Raw genomic sequence first — 18,952 nt, 5'->3', positions numbered from 1 at the left:
TGCGTGATCCCCTTCAGCCTTGCGAGTGGGCGCGCTTTGGCAGTGCGTGACGAACCGAGAGAGGACGCTAACAATAATAATCTCAGAGAACGCGAGTAATGCGCCAGGTGTTGGTGATGCCGTGTCCAACTCCCCCACCTCCCCTCACACCTACACACACACAGAACTACACAGACACCCACCTCTGCGTATGGCGCTGTGCTCCTCTTCTCTCACGTGTACCTCACCCTTGTGTGGAAGACGAGTGGGGAGGAGTACAGCGATAACATTTCATCACATCAGCAGAGAGCGTATTCCCCAACCCTCCGCACTGCCCCCGCTCCCCCTCCTTCCCCACACGACGCCGCTGATGCGCTCATGTCTCTCCATTTCTCCCCCATGCCCACCCCTCTCCTCGTTTGTTCTGAGATGCGCGCATATATATATATGTACATATATACGCTCGCGCTTCCACCGCTTCTATCCCTTACACATCGACGCGCACGCGCAGAGAGCACATGCGTGAGACGAGTGGGCGCTGTTTGCCCTGAACCGCTGCGGTTGTGCTGGTGAAATTGTCCCTCTCTGAGGGTGTGCATTGGCGCACTTCCTTCCCTCGTCCTCTTCCTCCTTCGTCCGAGCTTCTGACCGCGATGGTGGAGCTGCACATCTTTGACTTCGACGGCACAATCTTCTACTCTCCCGTTGCGGACCCGAATGCCGTTGCCGCCGCTCTTGTCGCTGCGGGCGACGTCTGCGCGGAGGATGCAGCCACCGTAGCAAAGGAGCTGGACGGAAAACTGCGTAACGTGATGTCGTCCGGCGGCCTAGGGTGGTATCAGAGTCTCTCAACGTTGTCACCACCTGCAGTGCCGGAGAGGCCGGATGAGTCGACGTGGTTTGTGAACCCCATTCTCGCGCACATTCGCGCCATTGTCGAGACCCGAGACGCCTTGAAGAGGGAGCGCATTCCTGCTGCCGGCACACATCCAGCGGCGCCGAAGGCGGACATGCCGCTCATCTATGTGCTCACTGGGCGCGACGTGAAGTATTATGACCGAATCTGGACGCTGCTGCGCCAGGCTGGGCTGGACACAGAGGTGGAGGACGTCTTGCTGAAGCCGAATGAGACGGCCGGCACCGTCAAGTACAAACTGAACCGGTTCTTCTCCTTGATTCAGTACCACCAACCGGCGCGCGTCTTCTACTACGAGGACCGCGTTGAGCAGGGCAGGCGGCTGCTGGAGGGTATGCGGGTGCTGGAGGAGATGCTGTACATGGACTCCGGTGCCAAGTACACGGAAACTGTCAACAGTGTTAGTGGATACTGGAAGGCAGATCGCGTCGGCGTCGTTACGTTCGACGTTGCGGGCGGCGCTGCAGAGGCTGCGAGGCTAGAAGAGGGCAAGAGACATTGCGGCTGCCAGGAGGGGGTGCGGCGTGGATGTGATGCCATCACGACGGCACCTTCGCCGACAACCGTCTTGCACACTCCGCAGCCGATGGTCGTGCCGCACACTAGCCGCGGGGGTGCCGCCTGCCAAGGCGCGGAGGGAAGCGGGGCGCATCTTTCGACACTCGTTGCATCCCTACGCGCCAGTCCCTACTCCTTGCTTCGCGACGCGTGCTACCCGCTCGACCGGCGCGTCCTCTTCAACTCGCTCTCCCCGGCAGACAGCCTTCCGAGCACGAAGGTTGCGGCGGCGCTGAGTCACGCCGAGCGGCAAGCGCAGCAGTGGGTGGAGGGGACGGTGCGGTTCTACAACGCGAAGAGCGGCTCTGAGGGCAGCGTCTGTCGTGAGGGTGGCCCGCCGGTGGCTAGCAATGCCGGCGCTTCTTGCAGGTCCAAGGCCAAGAGGGCGGCGGCCTACAACGCGCGTGCCTTGCGTGCTGCCGTCTCCTTCGCTGTTCCTCCTCCGTTCCTTTTTGTTATGGTGCTTGTGCCTCCTGCCCTGTGTGGCCGCAGCTCGAGCATGCTGAGCAGTGAGCAGCTTGTAGCCCTGCTGCGCACACTGGAGGAGGAGAAGCGCGCAGCAGACCAAAAGGTGGCGGCATAAGCCCGCCTGCGCAGAAGTGCGCAACTGTGAGGGCGAGGTGGAGCGAGGCGCAGCGCTGCTCATTCAGCAAGGGTACAAGCACACTGAGAGAACACATACTTGTCCTGGTTGACAGAAAGAGGTGCGTGCATCTATCACTGTGGTACACGTGCACGATCGCGCCACAGCTGCCACTGGTGCAGCGTACGGGCGCGTATGCATTTTTTTGTTTCTTACCCCCCCCCGCCTGGCTGTCCGCCATGCCCGCTTTCTCGACGCGCCCTGTCCCCTGCCGACAGTTGCCATCATTGTCTGTTACCGTCTACCCCTCACCTTATTTGCTGTTGGCCCCCTTTCATTTCTCCCCTCACTGCGCTCACCGTCTTAGCGAATGTGAGGCTAGCGCAAGCGCCATCTCACCTCCTTTAGGGCCGAGGCCAAGGCCTGCGACTGTCCCCTCCACCCTACAGGCCGTGCACACGCCACGCCACGATACCACCCGCACCTCGCTGAAGCACTCATACACGCACTTACCTAAAGTGAGATACGGTTAGACTCAGCGTCTGCAACCGTGATGCGCTCGGCGAAAGTTCCGCCATCGATTGCGGTGACCAAGAAAGGCGTTCACTACGTCGTTTCGAGCGTGAACAGCTGTGCCAGCTATGAGGAGTACCACCGCGACCACGTAAACCCGGTGCTGGAATCCTCCCCGCCTTTGGCATGTGCACCTGTCTTCCGCCTCGCGTCGCTGCTGCCTGCTGACTGGTCCGCTTTGCTGCGGATGAGCCGTCGCCTTACGCATCCAGGCGCAAGCTTCAACTTTTCCTTCCCTGGGGACGTGGCAGAGCCCCCCTTGACGACGGCGGACGCGCGCGCCAGCGCTGCTAAGCCCGCCGCCAACCACAATCACGCATACCTGCACATCGTGGAGCGGGTTCCCGGTGACTTCGCCCCGAATAACATGATCTACCACCACTTGCAGCGCTATCACCTCGTTTCCGGGCCCTCGACAGCTGCTGCAGAGGCGGGCGAAGACGGAGCGGTGCTCGCCGCCTTCACAGCGCTTGTGGCGAACCTGCAGCAGCAGCCCGCGCAGTTGCCGGAGGAGGCATTGGCAGAGCTAGTGACGGCTGAAGACACAACACTTGCTGCAGAAACGGCAGCGGAGAAGCTTCAGCGCGACCCGTTGGCATCGAAGTCGGATGCACAGGCACATTCTACTGAGAACCTCCGCCAGATGCACGCCTACGCTGCCGCCTCGGCTGCGGCGACGACCCCTTCCATTATTCCTGAGTCGAAGGACGCACGTCACTTCACCTTCTACCCGTTCCCCATTTCAGCTGCCGTCAGCGTCCCGTACTGTTCCCAGCACTTCTGCGTGCTTGTGAACCTGAAACCCGTCGTACCGAATCACCTCATGGTCGTGCCCATTCGTTGTGTGGGCACCATACACGGACTCACAGAGGAGGAAGTGGACGACTGGGGCCGTGTGATGCGGTGCACCTTTCAGGTCCTCGAGCATCTGCGCCGTCAGCGCTGCAGCCAGGGCGGTAATGCTACCTCCTCTACCACTGCTGCACTATCTGCCGGGAACTACAGCATCGCCGTGCAGCAAGGCTCGCTGGCGGGGCAGACGGTGGATCATCTGCATGTACATGTGATTCCCTTTGACCCCAAAGGAAAGCTGGCGGGGGAGCCGGAGGCGGATGAGACGGAGCAGCGGCGCCGCCCGCCTCGTACACCGGCTGCCATGCAGGCAGAGACGGACGCACTGCGTCCCTTGTTTGCTGCATACACTGCAGTCGCCGCGCCGCCGTCGGTCGTCGCCCTGTGAAGTGCCTCCGGCGCGTCTGCTGTTGTGCATGCCATCTGCTTTTCTCACCTTCAGGTGTAGCTTTACCGTCTCCGTTTTGGCGATGTACTGGGTGCTGACGCTCAGGAAGCTGAGAAACATCAGCAACAACAACGACAGAGGAGCCGAACGCATCCGTTATGTCAGCGCTTGCCCACGCACGTGCCTCCTACCCTGCATATATATATATATATATATATATATATATGCATGCATGCATGTGTGTGTGTGTGTGAATGTGTTTGCTGTATGGCACAGGTTGCCAGCAGCGTTCGCCGTTGCTGTCCTCCAATCTCCCCCTCCCCCCTTAGTCGCTCGCACCCCTTCTCTCTCTCTTTGGACGGGAGAGGGAATCACTGGACATCGGCTCGCACTTGGAAGCATTCGACCCCCTGTTCATCTTCCGCCTTTTTGACCCTCAACTCTCAGCTTGCCACACACACAGTCACACACACACGCCACGCTCGCACATGCCTTTGCGCCCCTCCAACTAGACAAGGACGACTGCAGGTGTCTGCTCATACACCACAGGCACACGGTTCGAGAGAGAGTGGAGGGGAGGGGAAGCCCCCTGGATCCCTACGAAAGCGTGGCATCTTCAGGCTGCTTGAGCGGCGCAAAGCATTTCCCAGCCTCCAGTACGCACACACTCGCACCCGCCCACATACACGCACGCGCATACACGACTCCTTCCTCGTCGCCTCTCTTTCCAACTTTGCTGCTCTCCTTCGTCTCTCCTGCGTCACGCCTCTCACCCTCCTCTTGTCCGCATACATCATCTCGTCTTCACGCTCTCGGGCGGTCGCTCTGGCGACGCGTGTGTGCCTCTGTATGCGCGCTGGTGGATCGTTAGCCCTTCTAGCAGCGGCCGAACTGACTCGGACGTCAGCTTCCGCTCTTTTGCGGGTGCGCTTTTTTGGGCGTCCGCGTCGTCTCGCTCGTTTCTCATGGGGTTACGGTGACTGAGGCGAGGAGAGCGGCGCACTACACATCCCGCCCCCGGCCAGCCAGCCGGCAAAGCGGGAGGTAGAGGGGCTCACGTGTGCGTTTCTTCAGGATCTTCCTCTCCGGCGGCTGTCTTTCTCTCCGCTGGTGCACCCCGCTTTTTCGCTCGCTGTCGTCGAGGGCCGCGTGCGTCTTCTCTCTTCTCCCCCCATCCACCCCCGCTTTGCATTCTTCATCACTCCATGATGCAGCCCTTCTCTCATGCCCACATCAAGAAGGTACTCCGTAAGGAGCAGCTGCACCGCTTGCGGGAGCGGGCCAAGGCGAACCCGGCTGAGGTGGCTGCTGCCTCAAAGCAAGTCTGCGATCATGTGCTGGACTATATTATCGCTCAATACCGGCCAGCTTTGGCCACCGCCGCTCGTGGTCCAGCGCTGCTGTCGGCGGTGGGGGGGACCTCGAGCCAGGACTCACCGCTGCCCACCAAGCTTCTGCCGCCTCCGCTGCTTATAATGGCGTACCTGCCGCTATATTTTGAAGTAGATCTTGTGCCGCTCATGCAGCGCCTGTGGCCGTTCTCTCATGAGCACAACATCCGCATCTTGACCCCTGTTGTGCTCCCGGAAGCTATGGCAGCTTTGCCGAGGGCTGGGGCTGCGGCTGCGACTCTTGTAGAGCCGACATCACAACCAGCGCTATCAGCACCCTTTGCAGGCCCCTCACCACCGCAGCACTCTGCCCTTCACGCCCTCAAGAGTGCGATGGCTTTCATCGAGGTGCTCGATGAACGTGACCTGGCCACCGCCTTCGCCCCGCGAGGTGCGTACAACATTCGCGAGTGCGACACCTCTCTGTTGGAGCCGTGGCTACTCGGGCCTTCGCGCGGATCTGTTATCGACGCGGCAGACCCTCTGCGTTCATTGTCGGGGTTGGGGGAGCGCGGTGATGAGGATGACCACATCAGGCACTCCTGCTGCCACGACGATCGCCAGCGTCACATGGTTCTCTGCGATGCATACGCAAGTTTGTTCCCGGAGTCCCACGCGGCTGGATATCGGCCACCAGGCCTTCTCGAGTACAGCGATGCTAATGGAGACTCGGGCGTCACCTCGAGCGCCCCCGCCCAAGAGGGGACCAAGCAGGGCTTGGGCAGCCTCGATGACATGTCAATCCTTGTCCTCACACCTGGCGTGCTTTTTGACGCACGGACAGGCGCCCGTCTTGGCAAGGGCGGCGGCTTCTACGATCGCTTTCTGGGCTACCACAGCAGCGCTCAGCATTGCAGGCGCCCGGCTGACTCTTCCCCGCCCCCTGTTGGTACTTGGGAAGAGGGGGATGTGGAAGTCAATGTGGGAGCCGCAGATGATGCGATCCCTCTCCCTGCCCCAGGCGTGCCTGTTCCGAAGTGGGAGGTCATGGCCATTGCTTTCGACGACCAGGTCTTGCACTCTACTGCGACGGATACATCCGCCCTGGTTAGCGATGCCCCCCACAGCTCCGTGCCGTCGCGCATACCTGTCGACACGCACGATCAATTCATGCACTTAATAGTCTCTCCGAGTCGCGGTGTGGAGCGGGTGTGGCAGACCAAATGAGAAGCATCGCAGCCCACAATTTCACTGCTATGGGCTGACTGGACTCGATCTGCGAAGGACGCAATTTTTTTTCCCTTTCTTACCGAGCAAGAAAACAGCTGCATCATCGGGCCACGAGCGAAGGAAAGCTGATTTCACAGTCACGAATAAGCCCCCCATCGCATCTCGGATAGTACCTCTGCATATACATAAATCTATATCTCTAAAGATATATGTATATCGTGCGGTGAGCAGGCGGCTGCCCGCTGAGTCTTGACAGAGCTGTGCGCTGGCCGGATACGGGCATGAATGGCGCAAAGCGTGGGGTATGCGCGCATATGTGTGTGTGTGTGTTCCCCTTTTTTCTCGCACCATTATCGCTTGATCGCACCTCATGACGATCACGCCTCTATTTGTGCCTACTTCTGTGCCCCAACAGCGCTAGTCAACACCTTACCCTTAGATGTGTTCTCCCCTCCCCCCTCCCCTCCCCCCACACACGCAGAAATGCTCACAGCCAGGGAGGTATACACAACAAAAAGGCCAAGAGCAACGCAGCATCCGCTTCTTGCCTTCTTCATAAAGGCACTGCCCACGCTTTTCTGAGGGTAGAGAATGGATGTGGACGCCCATCAAGCTGTGCGGCGGCTGTATGTCCAGCTGCTGCACGCGCAGCAGGGAGCGGAGGGTGTCGTGGAGGGTGAGCAGCCTGATCCTCTCTTGCCGCACATCACTACCGTCCCCACTAATCGAAACCCGCTGTTGGCCGCCACGTATCGTGAGTGCAGCGGTGTGCTAGGCACAACGGCGATGGCACCGAGCCCAACTTCCTTTGGCGCCTCGAGCTTCATCTCATCTGCGTCTCCTACGCCCTCTCGACGTCCACTACAGCCAGCAGCCTCGCTGGAACCAACGGCTCGCTCCGCGTCAAGAGGCGTCTCGGGGCTCTCGCATGTAGCCTCATCAGGCCCTGGGGGGGTGCGAAGGTGGTGGCAGGGCCGACGGCACGGGCGCTCGACATCGTCATCCACAGCCGTGGGCTGTGCGGTGCCAGGGGACGAAGATGCGGTGTCGGCTGCTGAGGTGCAGCAGTGGAGGGTGCGTCTAACATGCATTCTGCGACAGCGAAGCTTCAAGTTGGAGGAGCAGCTGCGGGAAATGCTGGCGGAACACCTGCGGGGGTGCTTGCAGTCGGCCGCGATGGCAGCGCTCACTTCACCAGCGCGGCAAGGGACACCGGCGAGAACCGGTGCGCCCTCTGTGCCTTGTTTCCTGCGCGTTCTGTCCACCGGCTACGCCGTGACCGTCTCAGTGCAGCATAGCAGCTGCGCTGACGAGGGATGCGGCGAAGGAACCCGCGGCGCCTCCAGGAACGTTCTCTCAGATGCTGTTGACACAAATACACCCGGCGAGGGCGGTGCCTGCTACGATGCGGGCAGACCACGACGATGCGCGGACGCATGCATGCGGGGGGCCAGGGGGTCACCGCGGACATCGCTGGGCATCCAGGCAGCGCCTCCGCGGCCACCCGCCTCGAGGTCAGCCGCGGCCACTGCCGCGTCAACAGCTGCGACTTCAGCACCGACGTCTGCACCGCCAAGAGCGCCATCTCTCCAGGCGCAGCTAAAGGCATGCCAAGCAGACTTCTCTCAGCGGTGGCAGTCGGCTGGCATGTCCCGCAATCCACTCGTACTGGCGAATACGGCCGCGCTGTGCAGCCGACTCAATGCGTATCAAACGCATGCCGCTGATGCAACCGTCGCCGCCAATGCTCCTGCCGAGGATGCATCCACGAAGAACTACTGGCAGGAGAAAGAGAACAGCGAGGCGCCTGCCGAGGTATTGCCACCACAGTGCACGCTGTGGGAATGCGTCTCCATTTCCTCGTCCTTGCACACCAGCATGAGCTCGACAATCGCGACTGAAGGAGGACCCCTGACGGCGCCTCCTGCCTCCGCATCGACACCTTCGTCGTCGCTCATAGACAAGCTCAGGGCGATGTGGCGCCAGTGTGTGCGTCGGCCTAGCCGTGGGGCACCGCACGTACGACGCAGCGGCTCAGAGCTCGAAAAGCGAGCGGCATCTCCGAGGAACGCAGTGCATGATCCTCTGGCGCTGATGACTGACGGCCACTGGCACAGGCTCCTAGCGCAAACGCGGGCGGCGCACGGGGCCCTCCAGCTACTGCTCGAGGAGGCCCACTCACACGTTCAAGGCAGACGACAGGGCCATGACAGCACCACTATGAACCCTGTTGAAGCCGCGCCCTCAACATCACCCCCGCCACTGAGCGCTTTCATGCCACTTTCAAGCATGATTTCAGCTGGCGGCTCAAGGGCAAAAGGCTCGGCGACAGCGGTGGTTATGGTGTGCTACACCGTAGCGCCGCGAGATCTGGATGCTGTGCGCTGGAGCGTGGGCGCGTGTGCCGGTGACGTGCAGGCCGAAATTCCGCCCTCCGTGGCACTGCAGCCGACGTGGGTGCTGCGCTTCGAGGTAGACGCATTGCACGAGACATGGCTTCGAAGGACGTTGCTGGAGGTGGCGTCGAGAAAGGCGTCGCCATTTCCTGCATCCGCTGCGACGGCGAGTGTTGCTCCTCTTCCATCAACAGTGTTCAACACTCACGGCACCGCCACGACATTGTCGACGCTAAAAATCACTGTGCTGGCGTCTCTGCAGTCGATGTGCACCTGTGGCTAATACCGGAGCATTTTAGGCATTTAAGGCTTGATGTGCGGCGAATGCGCGAGGAGGACATCGCCCTCGTCGTGCGCGCTGTCGGCACGCATGCTTCCACGCAGTCCTCATGCGTCTCAGCCCCCTCCCTCTGTTCCTTTTTGCATGCGCAACTGCTCGCTTTTCCCTTTCCCACTCTTTTTCGTTGCCCGTGTGCTGATCGTGCTGCATGCGCGTGCAGGTGCCTGCACGTTGATGCGTGCGCACGCGTGCTTCTCCCCCGAATGGGTGCAGTGCGTTGGTGAACCGCCTTCTTCAGCCGTTTATCTCATCTCTCTCGCTCGCGCTCCGTAGCCTCGCAAGCGATTCGATCTGCACGAAGTGAAGGGCCAATACCGGCATGCGTGCGCGCAGTGCCCCGTTTAGCGTCGCCCACACACCCCCGAAAAAAAACCATGGCCAGAGAAGCAGGACAGCGACACCCAACGAAAATAGAAGCAGCACTCGGTGCATTGCATCTCCACTCCTCCCTGTCTCCTATCCCCCCTCTTCCCCTCACACATATACACGGCCCTCTCTCCCTGGCCTTTGGGCAGACTGCTGTGGAACGTGCGTGGGGAGGTTGTTAGGTGCTCCCTAGACTGTAGGACTGGGCAAGCGCCCTTCTGCGTGCTTCGCGCTGCTGGACGCACCGAGAAAGAGAGCTGCAAAGCGAGGGAGACCTCTCCGTGAGAGGGACTGCCCTCTCATTCCTCTTTCTCTTGCTACCTGCTTTCCCGCACCCCTTGCATGCCTTACCACTGTCTCCTCCTCCTCCTCCCCCCTCCCCCCATGGGAAACTGCTTGCTTCTCTCGGCGACCCTCAACGCTCGATACCCTTCCACCTCCTACACCGGAGTTGATGGGCGATGGCGGCGCACACTATGGCACCCCTGCCCTCGTGGCACACCTTTTAGGCTTCTCTGCTGGGACGCGTGGGCGATCTCGCAAACCACTCGTGCTCTCCCCCTCCTGGCGGTCGGAGAAGACCCATTCATTAATGTGTGACCGCCCCTTCACGCCTTCTTTGAGCGTCATTGTCAAAGTGTTGTAGCGGCTGCGGCTCCGAGTGTACCTGGGACAGAGCGAGTGCTTGTGTTCAGTTTTACTCTCCTCGTTACGTGGAGCTGCGATGCGTTCGGCTTGAGCACACATCTAGCGGCAATAGGGAACAAAAAAAAGTCTAGCGCCGCAGGACGATACTGAAACACACACACACACACACGAACGCGCGCAGACCTACGAGACTTGTGCATAGTGAAGTCATCTTTCTCCCTTTACCCAGCAAAGAGCGATCCTTTCACCCTCGTCGACACGATCCGTTGTCTTCGACGGCAAGAGATGCCCAATCCGGCCGACAATAAGACGGCCAAGCATCGTCAGCACTTTCGGCAGCACTATTACTACACCTCAGAGCAAGAGGCGGGGTTGGCGCACCTGTGGCACGTGCAGCGGTTGGCCGCCATTCGTCTCAGCCCTTCCCATACGATCCAGGATGCGCCCGAGGTGGACTTCCAGCAGCCAGGGGATCCAACCATGGACCACTATAGGCAGCTCTACGCCGATCGCTATGCGCAGCAGGTGCGTCACGACGAGGCTCTTATCTATGCCCAAAACGCGAAGATATTGCATCATCTTCTTCTTGCCAGCAATGATGCGGCGCGCAAGGGGCGCAACATGAACCTCATTCCGACCTCCGCGCAAGTCTCCCTCTTCGACAATATCGAGGACCAGACGTCGCACCGCGCGCGTCACCGCAGGACGCAGCAGCGGCAAATTGCCCAGGAAAATGAAAAACTTCTCCGTCATCTCATTTCGGTCTCGCCGACCGTGTGCACTGCCAAGGAGCTCGGGACGTGGTATACCGCGGTCCACAAGAAGCGCGTGCAGCAGCTCTCGCGATTCAAGCCGGCTGAGCCGTTTGCGGGGGCACGGGTGCTTCAGGCAGCTTCCTTCGGAAAGAGGCACTCTCACGGCAGTGATGCTGCGGAGGTTGCGGCAGCACCGTACACTATGACCGCGGAGCTGGCCGCTGCCCCTCCGCTGCTGCGCGGTCACCCCTATCCGCCGCTCTCCATCGCCGAGGCGGCGCGCACCGCCCCGGCCTCGCTGCTGCCGGCAGTGCGCACTACGTCCTACGGAGGTGTGCCACTCGTGCTCGGGGACTCCGTTGGAAGCCTTGATGTGGCGGATGACGGCAGCAGCGAGGCTACTAGAGCAGTTCGCGCCGGTGCCCCGAAGCCTCCCCCGACGCAGCCGAGAGGAGGTTCTCGCCCCGACTGGCAACCCATCTCGGCCACAGACATCCCTTTGCTCCATTACGCGGCTGACCTGCAACTGCGCCGCGACGGCGGCGGCGGCACCTCAACACGCGCGAGGGGAGGCGCTCGGGCATTTTCTGCTGCCTCGCAGAGACACGAGGCGCATCATTCCGCGAACAATACTCATAGAGGGTCGAGCGCACCGGGCCCGAAATACCCTGCAGCCGCCTCGCCCACCGTCCGCCGTGTGGCGCCAAGCGAAGAGGGAGGTGCAACTCAGATGTGGCGTCAAGCATTGCAGCGGCGTCATGAGCGCGCTACGGCGGACCAGGACAGCGCCCGGCCATATGCGACACAAGCAGCGCAGCTGTTCACGAGAACAAGATCGCCGCAATCTGCGGCACCAGTGGACGGCGGCCGCGATGCCCATGGTGGCTTCATCGTACAGCGCTACCCTCCCAAAGAGGGTCCAGCCGGGGGGCCGCCGCCTCCCACGCCACAGGCGGCAGCAGCAGCCCAACCTGCTAGCCGCCTCATTCCCACTGCCCCACCTGCACCGTTCGGCAGTGGCTTTCGGCACCTGCCATTCAGTTCATCAGACAGCGTCTCACCACGACTGGTGCAAAGAACATGGCATGCATCAAAAACAATGACGCAGGCCACCAGCTCAAGCCAGGCGCACGGACAGGCAGAGGCGCAGCCCAGAGAGGCACAGGTGCCGAGTTGCGACTCGAGCAGCTACGCGTACGCACCCCTTTGATAGCAACGCTGAAGCGACCGCTTCGGAAAAGCAGCCTTCCTCCATCTCCGGTGAGCTGCAGCTGTGATCGGGTCGAGCACCAGCATGGCGCATCCTCGCTCACGTACCTTTTCGTCTCCCTCTTGCTGCTCCCTCGCCTCGGCGGGTGAGGCGAGGCGCATAAGTGCGTCCATGCTCAGATTTTTGTGTGTATGCACGCCGCTGAGGAAGACTTGCCTCCGTCTCTTTCCATTCTTTTCTGTACTCTCTCTTCGCGTAGTAACGTCTTTGCTCCCCCCGCCGCGTTGCTCTCTCCCAAAATGCCGCTCTCCGCTTGTGCCCCCAAGAAAACACCGCCAACACACCCCTCACCTTTCTTTCCACAGACGCAGACGGTTCACCCACGTTCGCACACAGAGAACTGCCCCCCTCCTCCTTTCTGTCCCTTTCTCTACCTATTCCCCAGCGTCGAAGACGCAGAGACGCGCACCTGCCTTACACCTCCTTGGCAGGCAGACAAATTGGTTACCGCTCTTTCTCTCTCCCTCTCTCTCGCTGTACATAAGCCACAATTGCCTTCGTCCTTGCACCGCTGACCCTCACGCTCCGAGCGCCTCTTTGCATACTCACTTCTTCACCTCCACCGCGTCTATTCGTTGCGTACAGCGCCACCTTCACCGTTTTCTTTCTCCGATGTTCCCTCAGCAACCCTTGCCTTAACCCCTCCCTGCATATACTTCCCCTGGTGCCTCTACGACTCTTGCTATCCGTTCGCGTTGCCTTTTTTCGCCACCCTTGGGCAGCTCTATCTACCAGCCACACATTTATGCTATCACGCGCGCCTCCCTCTCCGGACTCTCTCCGTTGGACACCCACTTGCCCGCTCCCACCCCGTACCACTGTCGCTTCTCCCCTCCCCCCAACTACCCTTTCCTTCATAAGAATACTCCATCGCATATTCTCTCTCTTTGTGCGGCCTTCAGTTGTATCTGCTGCTCCTCCTCGCCTCGCTCTCGCCGGACGTCCTGACCTGACGTGCGTCATCACAGAGTTTCTGCGTTACAGGCCCCTCTACACGACCGTCTGCAGCTCACTAGCTATTGCACGTCCGTCTAGTCTCTACACCGCCCCCGCACACGGATTACTCGACTCGCTTAGCCCCGCACCTGTGCTTCATGCACCCTTAGCCACCCTCGTCCTCTCTATACACACCCACCTATCTCCTCCGCCTATAAACAATGGGATCCTACTGCGGAAAGGACTCGAGTAAAGACGGCCACCATGGCCACGGCGACCACCATCATGGCGACCACCATCATGGCGACCACCATCACGGCGACCACCATCATGGTGATCATGAGCACAAGGAGGGCGACCATGAGCACGATGCGGACCACCATGCTGCTGAGAAGTAGTGCGCTGTGCTTCGGCGTGTGTTTCCGAGTAGTGCCCTCTCCGCGTGGATGGCGTACATGGCTCTCGCTTGATGTTTCTATCCCTCGCACAGTGGCTAATGCGTGCACGGGGTCGCTGTGGTTGCACCTCCTGGCCGTTGCCAGCTCTCGCGACCAGCCTTTCTCCTCTTTGCCTCCCCCTGTGTGCGGCGCGGCGCCTGGGCTGCTGCTACGTCACTGTGGCCGCTCCGGTTCGCGTGTGTGTGTGTGCTGAGAGCGCCGGCGCCGACGGCCGTGTGGCTGCCCCTGTAAGGACTCGGCTGTTTCCTCTGTTGCCGGCTGCCCGTCATGGGCGCGGATGCCGCCCTCCCTGCCCGCGCCGCCCGCTCCCTCCACTCCTGTGCGTGGCACGGCGACCGCCTCTCTTCCCACCCTATTTTGCCGCCGCGGCCGCTGTCCACCCCTCCCTCTCCCCGCACCCTCTCGTGGGTTTATCTTGCATCTCTCTTCTCGTATCTTCCTTCTTTCGCCCACTTCCCCTGCGTGATGCCTGCTTTGCTGCACGTGCACGGCGCGCGTGCGTGCATGTGTTTGTACCAAGGAAGCGCTGCTAGGGTTGTCTCTCGGTGTGTGTGTGTGTGTATGTGAGTGCGTGTGTTGCCTTGTTGGCATTTTGCCAAGCTTCGAGAGGATGCACACGCACCCTTCCCCGTCCCGCCCCTTTCCACTCCCTCGTCTACTCCCCTTTCCTCTGAAGGTCGTTTTCTTTCCTCCGCCATCCCGTCTCGCTCCTCGTTTATGATCTCTCACACTGTACCTCCTGTCTTTCCAAGTTTTCTCTTTTCGGGCCCCTCTTCCTCTTTCCCTTTCCCCTGTATGTTTGTCGCCCCCTTCGTTTTGCTGTTTTTCGGCAGCCTACGGCGACTGCGGCGTGTGTCTGCCCGTGCGTCTCTCCCTCTTTCCGCGCCTGTCCACCCCCGGCAGCTGCGCTCGTCTCCGCACGCGAGCGTGTCGGGGCACAAGTGCTGTACTGGGCCGTAGAAACGAAAAGAGGAACGCAACAGAGGAGAAGGCGAGCGCCGGCGCGGGTGCACGCGCACGCACACGGGCGCGGTGTGCGGTGCGACTTCGCGGCTGGCGCGCCTCGGCGCTGAGCGGATGAGGTGCGCTGCTCTGCGCGCGGACGCACTCCCCATGCGGGTGAGCTCTTCTCATCGACTGCTTGCCTGCTCGAGCCCCCCTGCACGCGTGTGCGCGCGCGTATGTAGTCGGCATGGGTGCCGCGGATGGCGCATAGCTAGCTGGCGGCGCGCAGCACGCTTGCTGAGTAGCCTTGGGCCGCGCTGCAGCTCTCTCTTTGTGCGGCCTTCAGTTGTATCTGCTGCTCCTCCTCGCCTCGCTCTCGCCGGACGTCCTGACCTGACGTGCGTCATCACAGAGTTTCTGCGTTACAGGCCCCTCTACACGACCGTCTGCAGCTCACTAGCTATTGCACGTCCGTCTAGTCTCTACACCGCCCCCGCACACGGATTACTCGACTCGCTTAGCCCCGCACCTGTGCTTCACGCACCCTTAGCCACCCTCGTCCTCTCTATACACACCCACCTATCTCCTCCGCCTATAAACAATGGGATCCTACTGCGGAAAGGACTCGAGTAAAGACGGCCACCATGGCCACGGCGACCACCATCATGGCGACCACCATCATGGCGACCACCATCATGGCGACCACCATCATGGCGACCACCATCACGGCGACCACCATCATGGTGATCATGAGCACAAGGAGGGTGACCATGAGCACGATGCGGACCACCATGCTGCTGAGAAGTAGTGCGCTGTGCTTCGGCGTGTGTTTCCGAGTAGTGCCCTCTCCGCGTGGATGGCGTACATGGCTCTCGCTTGATGTTTCTATCCCTCGCACAGTGGCTAATGCGTGCACGGGGTCGCTGTGGTTGCACCTCCTGGCCGTTGCCAGCTCTCGCGACCAGCCTTTCTCCTCTTTGCCTCCCCCTGTGTGCGGCGCGGCGCCTGGGCTGCTGCTACGTCACTGTGGCCGCTCCGGTTCGCGTGTGTGTGTGTGCTGAGAGCGCCGGCGCCGACGGCCGTGTGGCTGCCCCTGTAAGGACTCGGCTGTTTCCTCTGTTGCCGGCTGCCCGTCATGGGCGCGGATGCCGCCCTCCTGCCCGCGCCGCCCGCTCCCTCCACTCCTGTGCGTGGCACGGCGACCGCCTCTCTTCCCACCCTATTTTGCCGCCGCGGCCGCTGTCCACCCCTCCCTCTCCCCGCACCCTCTCGTGGGTTTATCTTGCATCTCTCTTCTCGTATCTTCCTTCTTTCGCCCACTTCCCCTGCGTGATGCCTGCTTTGCTGCACGTGCACGGCGCGCGTGCGTGCATGTGTTTGTACCAAGGAAGCGCTGCTAGGGTTGTCTCTCGGTGTGTGTGTGTGTGTATGTGAGTGCGTGTGTTGCCTTGTTGGCATTTTGCCAAGCTTCGAGAGGATGCACACGCACCCTTCCCCCGTCCCGCCCCTTTCCACTCCCTCGTCTACTCCCCTTTCCTCTGAAGGTCGTTTTCTTTCCTCCGCCATCCCGTCTCGCTCCTCGTTTATGATCTCTCACACTGTACCTCCTGTCTTTCCAAGTTTTCTCTTTTCGGGCCCCTCTTCCTCTTTCCCTTTCCCCTGTATGTTTGTCGCCCCCTTCGTTTTGCTGTTTTTCGGCAGCCTACGGCGACTGCGGCGTGTGTCTGCCCGTGCGTCTCTCCCTCTTTCCGCGCCTGTCCACCCCCGGCAGCTGCGCTCGTCTCCGCACGCGAGCGTGTCGGGGCACAAGTGCTGTACTGGGCCGTAGAAACGAAAAGAGGAACGCAACAGAGGAGAAGGCGAGCGCCGGCGCGGGTGCACGCGCACGCACACGGGCGCGGTGTGCGGTGCGACTTCGCGGCTGGCGCGCCTCGGCGCTGAGCGGATGAGGTGCGCTGCTCTGCGCGCGGACGCACTCCCCATGCGGGTGAGCTCTTCTCATCGACTGCTTGCCTGCTCGAGCCCCCCTGCACGCGTGTGCGCGCGCGTATGTAGTCGGCATGGGTGCCGCGGATGGCGCATAGCTAGCTGGCGGCGCGCAGCACGCTTGCTGAGTAGCCTTGGGCCGCGCTGCAGCTCTCTCTTTGTGCGGCCTTCAGTTGTATCTGCTGCTCCTCCTCGCCTCGCTCTCGCCGGACGTCCTGACCTGACGTGCGTCATCACAGAGTTTCTGCGTTACAGGCCCCTCTACACGACCGTCTGCAGCTCACTAGCTATTGCACGTCCGTCTAGTCTCTACACCGCCCCCGCACACGGATTACTCGACTCGCTTAGCCCCGCACCTGTGCTTCACGCACCCTTAGCCACCCTCGTCCTCTCTATACACACCCACCTATCTCCTCCGCCTATAAACAATGGGATCCTACTGCGGAAAGGACTCGAGTAAAGACGGCCACCATGGCCACGGCGACCACCATCATGGCGACCACCATCATGGCGACCACCATCATGGCGACCACCATCACGGCGACCACCATCATGGTGATCATGAGCACAAGGAGGGCGACCATGAGCACGATGCGGACCACCATGCTGCTGAGAAGTAGTGCGCTGTGCTTCGGCGTGTGTTTCCGAGTAGTGCCCTCTCCGCGTGGATGGCGTACATGGCTCTCGCTTGATGTTTCTATCCCTCGCACAGTGGCTAATGCGTGCACGGGGTCGCTGTGGTTGCACCTCCTGGCCGTTGCCAGCTCTCGCGACCAGCCTTTCTCCTCTTTGCCTCCCCCTGTGTGCGGCGCGGCGCCTGGGCTGCTGCTACGTCACTGTGGCCGCTCCGGTTCGCGTGTGTGTGTGTGCTGAGAGCGCCGGCGCCGACGGCCGTGTGGCTGCCCCTGTAAGGACTCGGCTGTTTCCTCTGTTGCCGGCTGCCCGTCATGGGCGCGGATGCCGCCCTCCCTGCCCGCGCCGCCCGCTCCCCTCCACTCCTGTGCGTGGCACGGCGACCGCCTCTCTTCCCACCCTATTTTGCCGCCGCGGCCGCTGTCCACCCCCTCCCTCTCCCCGCACCCTCTCGTGGGTTTATCTTGCATCTCTCTTCTCGTATCTTCCTTCTTTCGCCCACTTCCCCTGCGTGATGCCTGCTTTGCTGCACGTGCACGGCGCGCGTGCGTGCATGTGTTTGTACCAAGGAAGCGCTGCTAGGGTTGTCTCTCGGTGTGTGTGTGTGTGTATGTGAGTGCGTGTGTTGCCTTGTTGGCATTTTGCCAAGCTTCGAGAGGATGCACACGCACCCTTCCCCCGTCCCGCCCCTTTCCACTCCCTCGTCTACTCCCCTTTCCTCTGAAGGTCGTTTTCTTTCCTCCGCCATCCCGTCTCGCTCCTCGTTTATGATCTCTCACACTGTACCTCCTGTCTTTCCAAGTTTTCTCTTTTCGGGCCCCTCTTCCTCTTTCCCTTTCCCCTGTATGTTTGTCGCCCCCTTCGTTTTGCTGTTTTTCGGCAGCCTACGGCGACTGCGGCGTGTGTCTGCCCGTGCGTCTCTCCCTCTTTCCGCGCCTGTCCACCCCCGGCAGCTGCGCTCGTCTCCGCACGCGAGCGTGTCGGGGCACAAGTGCTGTACTGGGCCGTAGAAACGAAAAGAGGAACGCAACAGAGGAGAAGGCGAGCGCCGGCGCGGGTGCACGCGCACGCACACGGGCGCGGTGTGCGGTGCGACTTCGCGGCTGGCGCGCCTCGGCGCTGAGCGGATGAGGTGCGCTGCTCTGCGCGCGGACGCACTCCCCATGCGGGTGAGCTCTTCTCATCGACTGCTTGCCTGCTCGAGCCCCCCTGCACGCGTGTGCGCGCGCGTATGTAGTCGGCGGCGGCGCGGCTTGCGAGGATACCTTGCGTTCTGCCCAGCTGTCCGTGGCGTGTCGCTCGTGCCCTGCGAGCGCTTTGCGGCGCGCTGCTCACGCATTTGTTTTTGTGCCTCTGCTTTGTTAGTGCTCACGCCTGCTGCCCTCTCTTTGCCACTGCCTCCTTACGCATATCTCCTGTGACGTAATTCACCGCAGACTCCGCCTCGGCATACGCGCGCGCACTCGCACTCCTCTTGAGCTCTCTTCCTCTCAGGACTCTCCGCTCGCACAGACAGGCACACAACACGAACACAGCCGGCATCACCCCGCGCACACCAAGATGAACCAGGAGACGAAAGACAATATGAACAACGCCGCTGCGGAGGCGAGCGACAACGCGCACAGCAAGATGCAGGAAATGAAGGACGGTTTGAGCAACAAGACTGCGGAGGTCGGTGACGCGTTGAGCAACGCGATGCAGAGCGTCAAGGACAAGGTGAGCGGCGGCAAGTAGCTTGACCGCGTGCGCGCCTCCCTTATTTGTCCTGTATATCTTTTGGATCTTGTGGTTCAGCGACTGTGCCGCCTG

At 61.1% G+C, this 18,952-nt stretch overlaps 6 protein-coding genes across 6 annotated transcripts; all 6 read left to right on the top strand.

The window, feature by feature from the left end:
* Window positions 1-632: 632 nt before the first annotated feature.
* LSCM1_06119 (uncharacterized protein) lies at window positions 633-2,036 on the top strand (the record flags this gene model as incomplete). Its single annotated transcript, XM_067323551.1, has 1 exon — window positions 633-2,036. The coding sequence occupies one exon, from the start codon at window positions 633-635 to the stop codon at window positions 2,034-2,036; it is 1,404 nt and encodes a 467-aa protein (XP_067178656.1).
* Window positions 2,037-2,589: 553 nt separating this feature from the next.
* LSCM1_06118 (uncharacterized protein) lies at window positions 2,590-3,849 on the top strand (the record flags this gene model as incomplete). The annotated part of the gene is made up of 1 exon (XM_067323550.1): window positions 2,590-3,849. One exon carries the CDS (start codon window positions 2,590-2,592, stop codon window positions 3,847-3,849), a length of 1,260 nt encoding a protein of 419 aa, XP_067178655.1.
* A 1,205-nt stretch (window positions 3,850-5,054) lies between these two features.
* On the top strand, window positions 5,055-6,407 carry LSCM1_06117 (uncharacterized protein; the record flags this gene model as incomplete). The annotated part of the gene is made up of 1 exon (XM_067323549.1): window positions 5,055-6,407. The coding sequence occupies one exon, from the start codon at window positions 5,055-5,057 to the stop codon at window positions 6,405-6,407; it is 1,353 nt and encodes a 450-aa protein (XP_067178654.1).
* Window positions 6,408-7,001: 594 nt separating this feature from the next.
* Window positions 7,002-9,089, top strand: LSCM1_06116 (uncharacterized protein; the record flags this gene model as incomplete). The annotated part of the gene is made up of 1 exon (XM_067323548.1): window positions 7,002-9,089. The coding sequence occupies one exon, from the start codon at window positions 7,002-7,004 to the stop codon at window positions 9,087-9,089; it is 2,088 nt and encodes a 695-aa protein (XP_067178653.1).
* A 1,356-nt stretch (window positions 9,090-10,445) lies between these two features.
* On the top strand, window positions 10,446-12,125 carry LSCM1_06115 (uncharacterized protein; the record flags this gene model as incomplete). Its single annotated transcript, XM_067323547.1, has 1 exon — window positions 10,446-12,125. One exon carries the CDS (start codon window positions 10,446-10,448, stop codon window positions 12,123-12,125), a length of 1,680 nt encoding a protein of 559 aa, XP_067178652.1.
* A 6,578-nt stretch (window positions 12,126-18,703) lies between these two features.
* On the top strand, window positions 18,704-18,877 carry LSCM1_06114 (uncharacterized protein; the record flags this gene model as incomplete). Its single annotated transcript, XM_067323546.1, has 1 exon — window positions 18,704-18,877. One exon carries the CDS (start codon window positions 18,704-18,706, stop codon window positions 18,875-18,877), a length of 174 nt encoding a protein of 57 aa, XP_067178651.1.
* Between the last annotated feature and the right edge of the window lie 75 nt (window positions 18,878-18,952).

The sequence above is a fragment of the Leishmania martiniquensis genome, chromosome 23, assembly GCF_017916325.1.
Source record: "Leishmania martiniquensis isolate LSCM1 chromosome 23, whole genome shotgun sequence".
In the NCBI taxonomy this organism is placed as follows: Eukaryota; Euglenozoa; class Kinetoplastea; order Trypanosomatida; family Trypanosomatidae; genus Leishmania; species Leishmania martiniquensis.
Note: the sequence above shows the minus strand (reverse complement) of the source record. Positions and strands in the feature narration are given on the sequence as shown.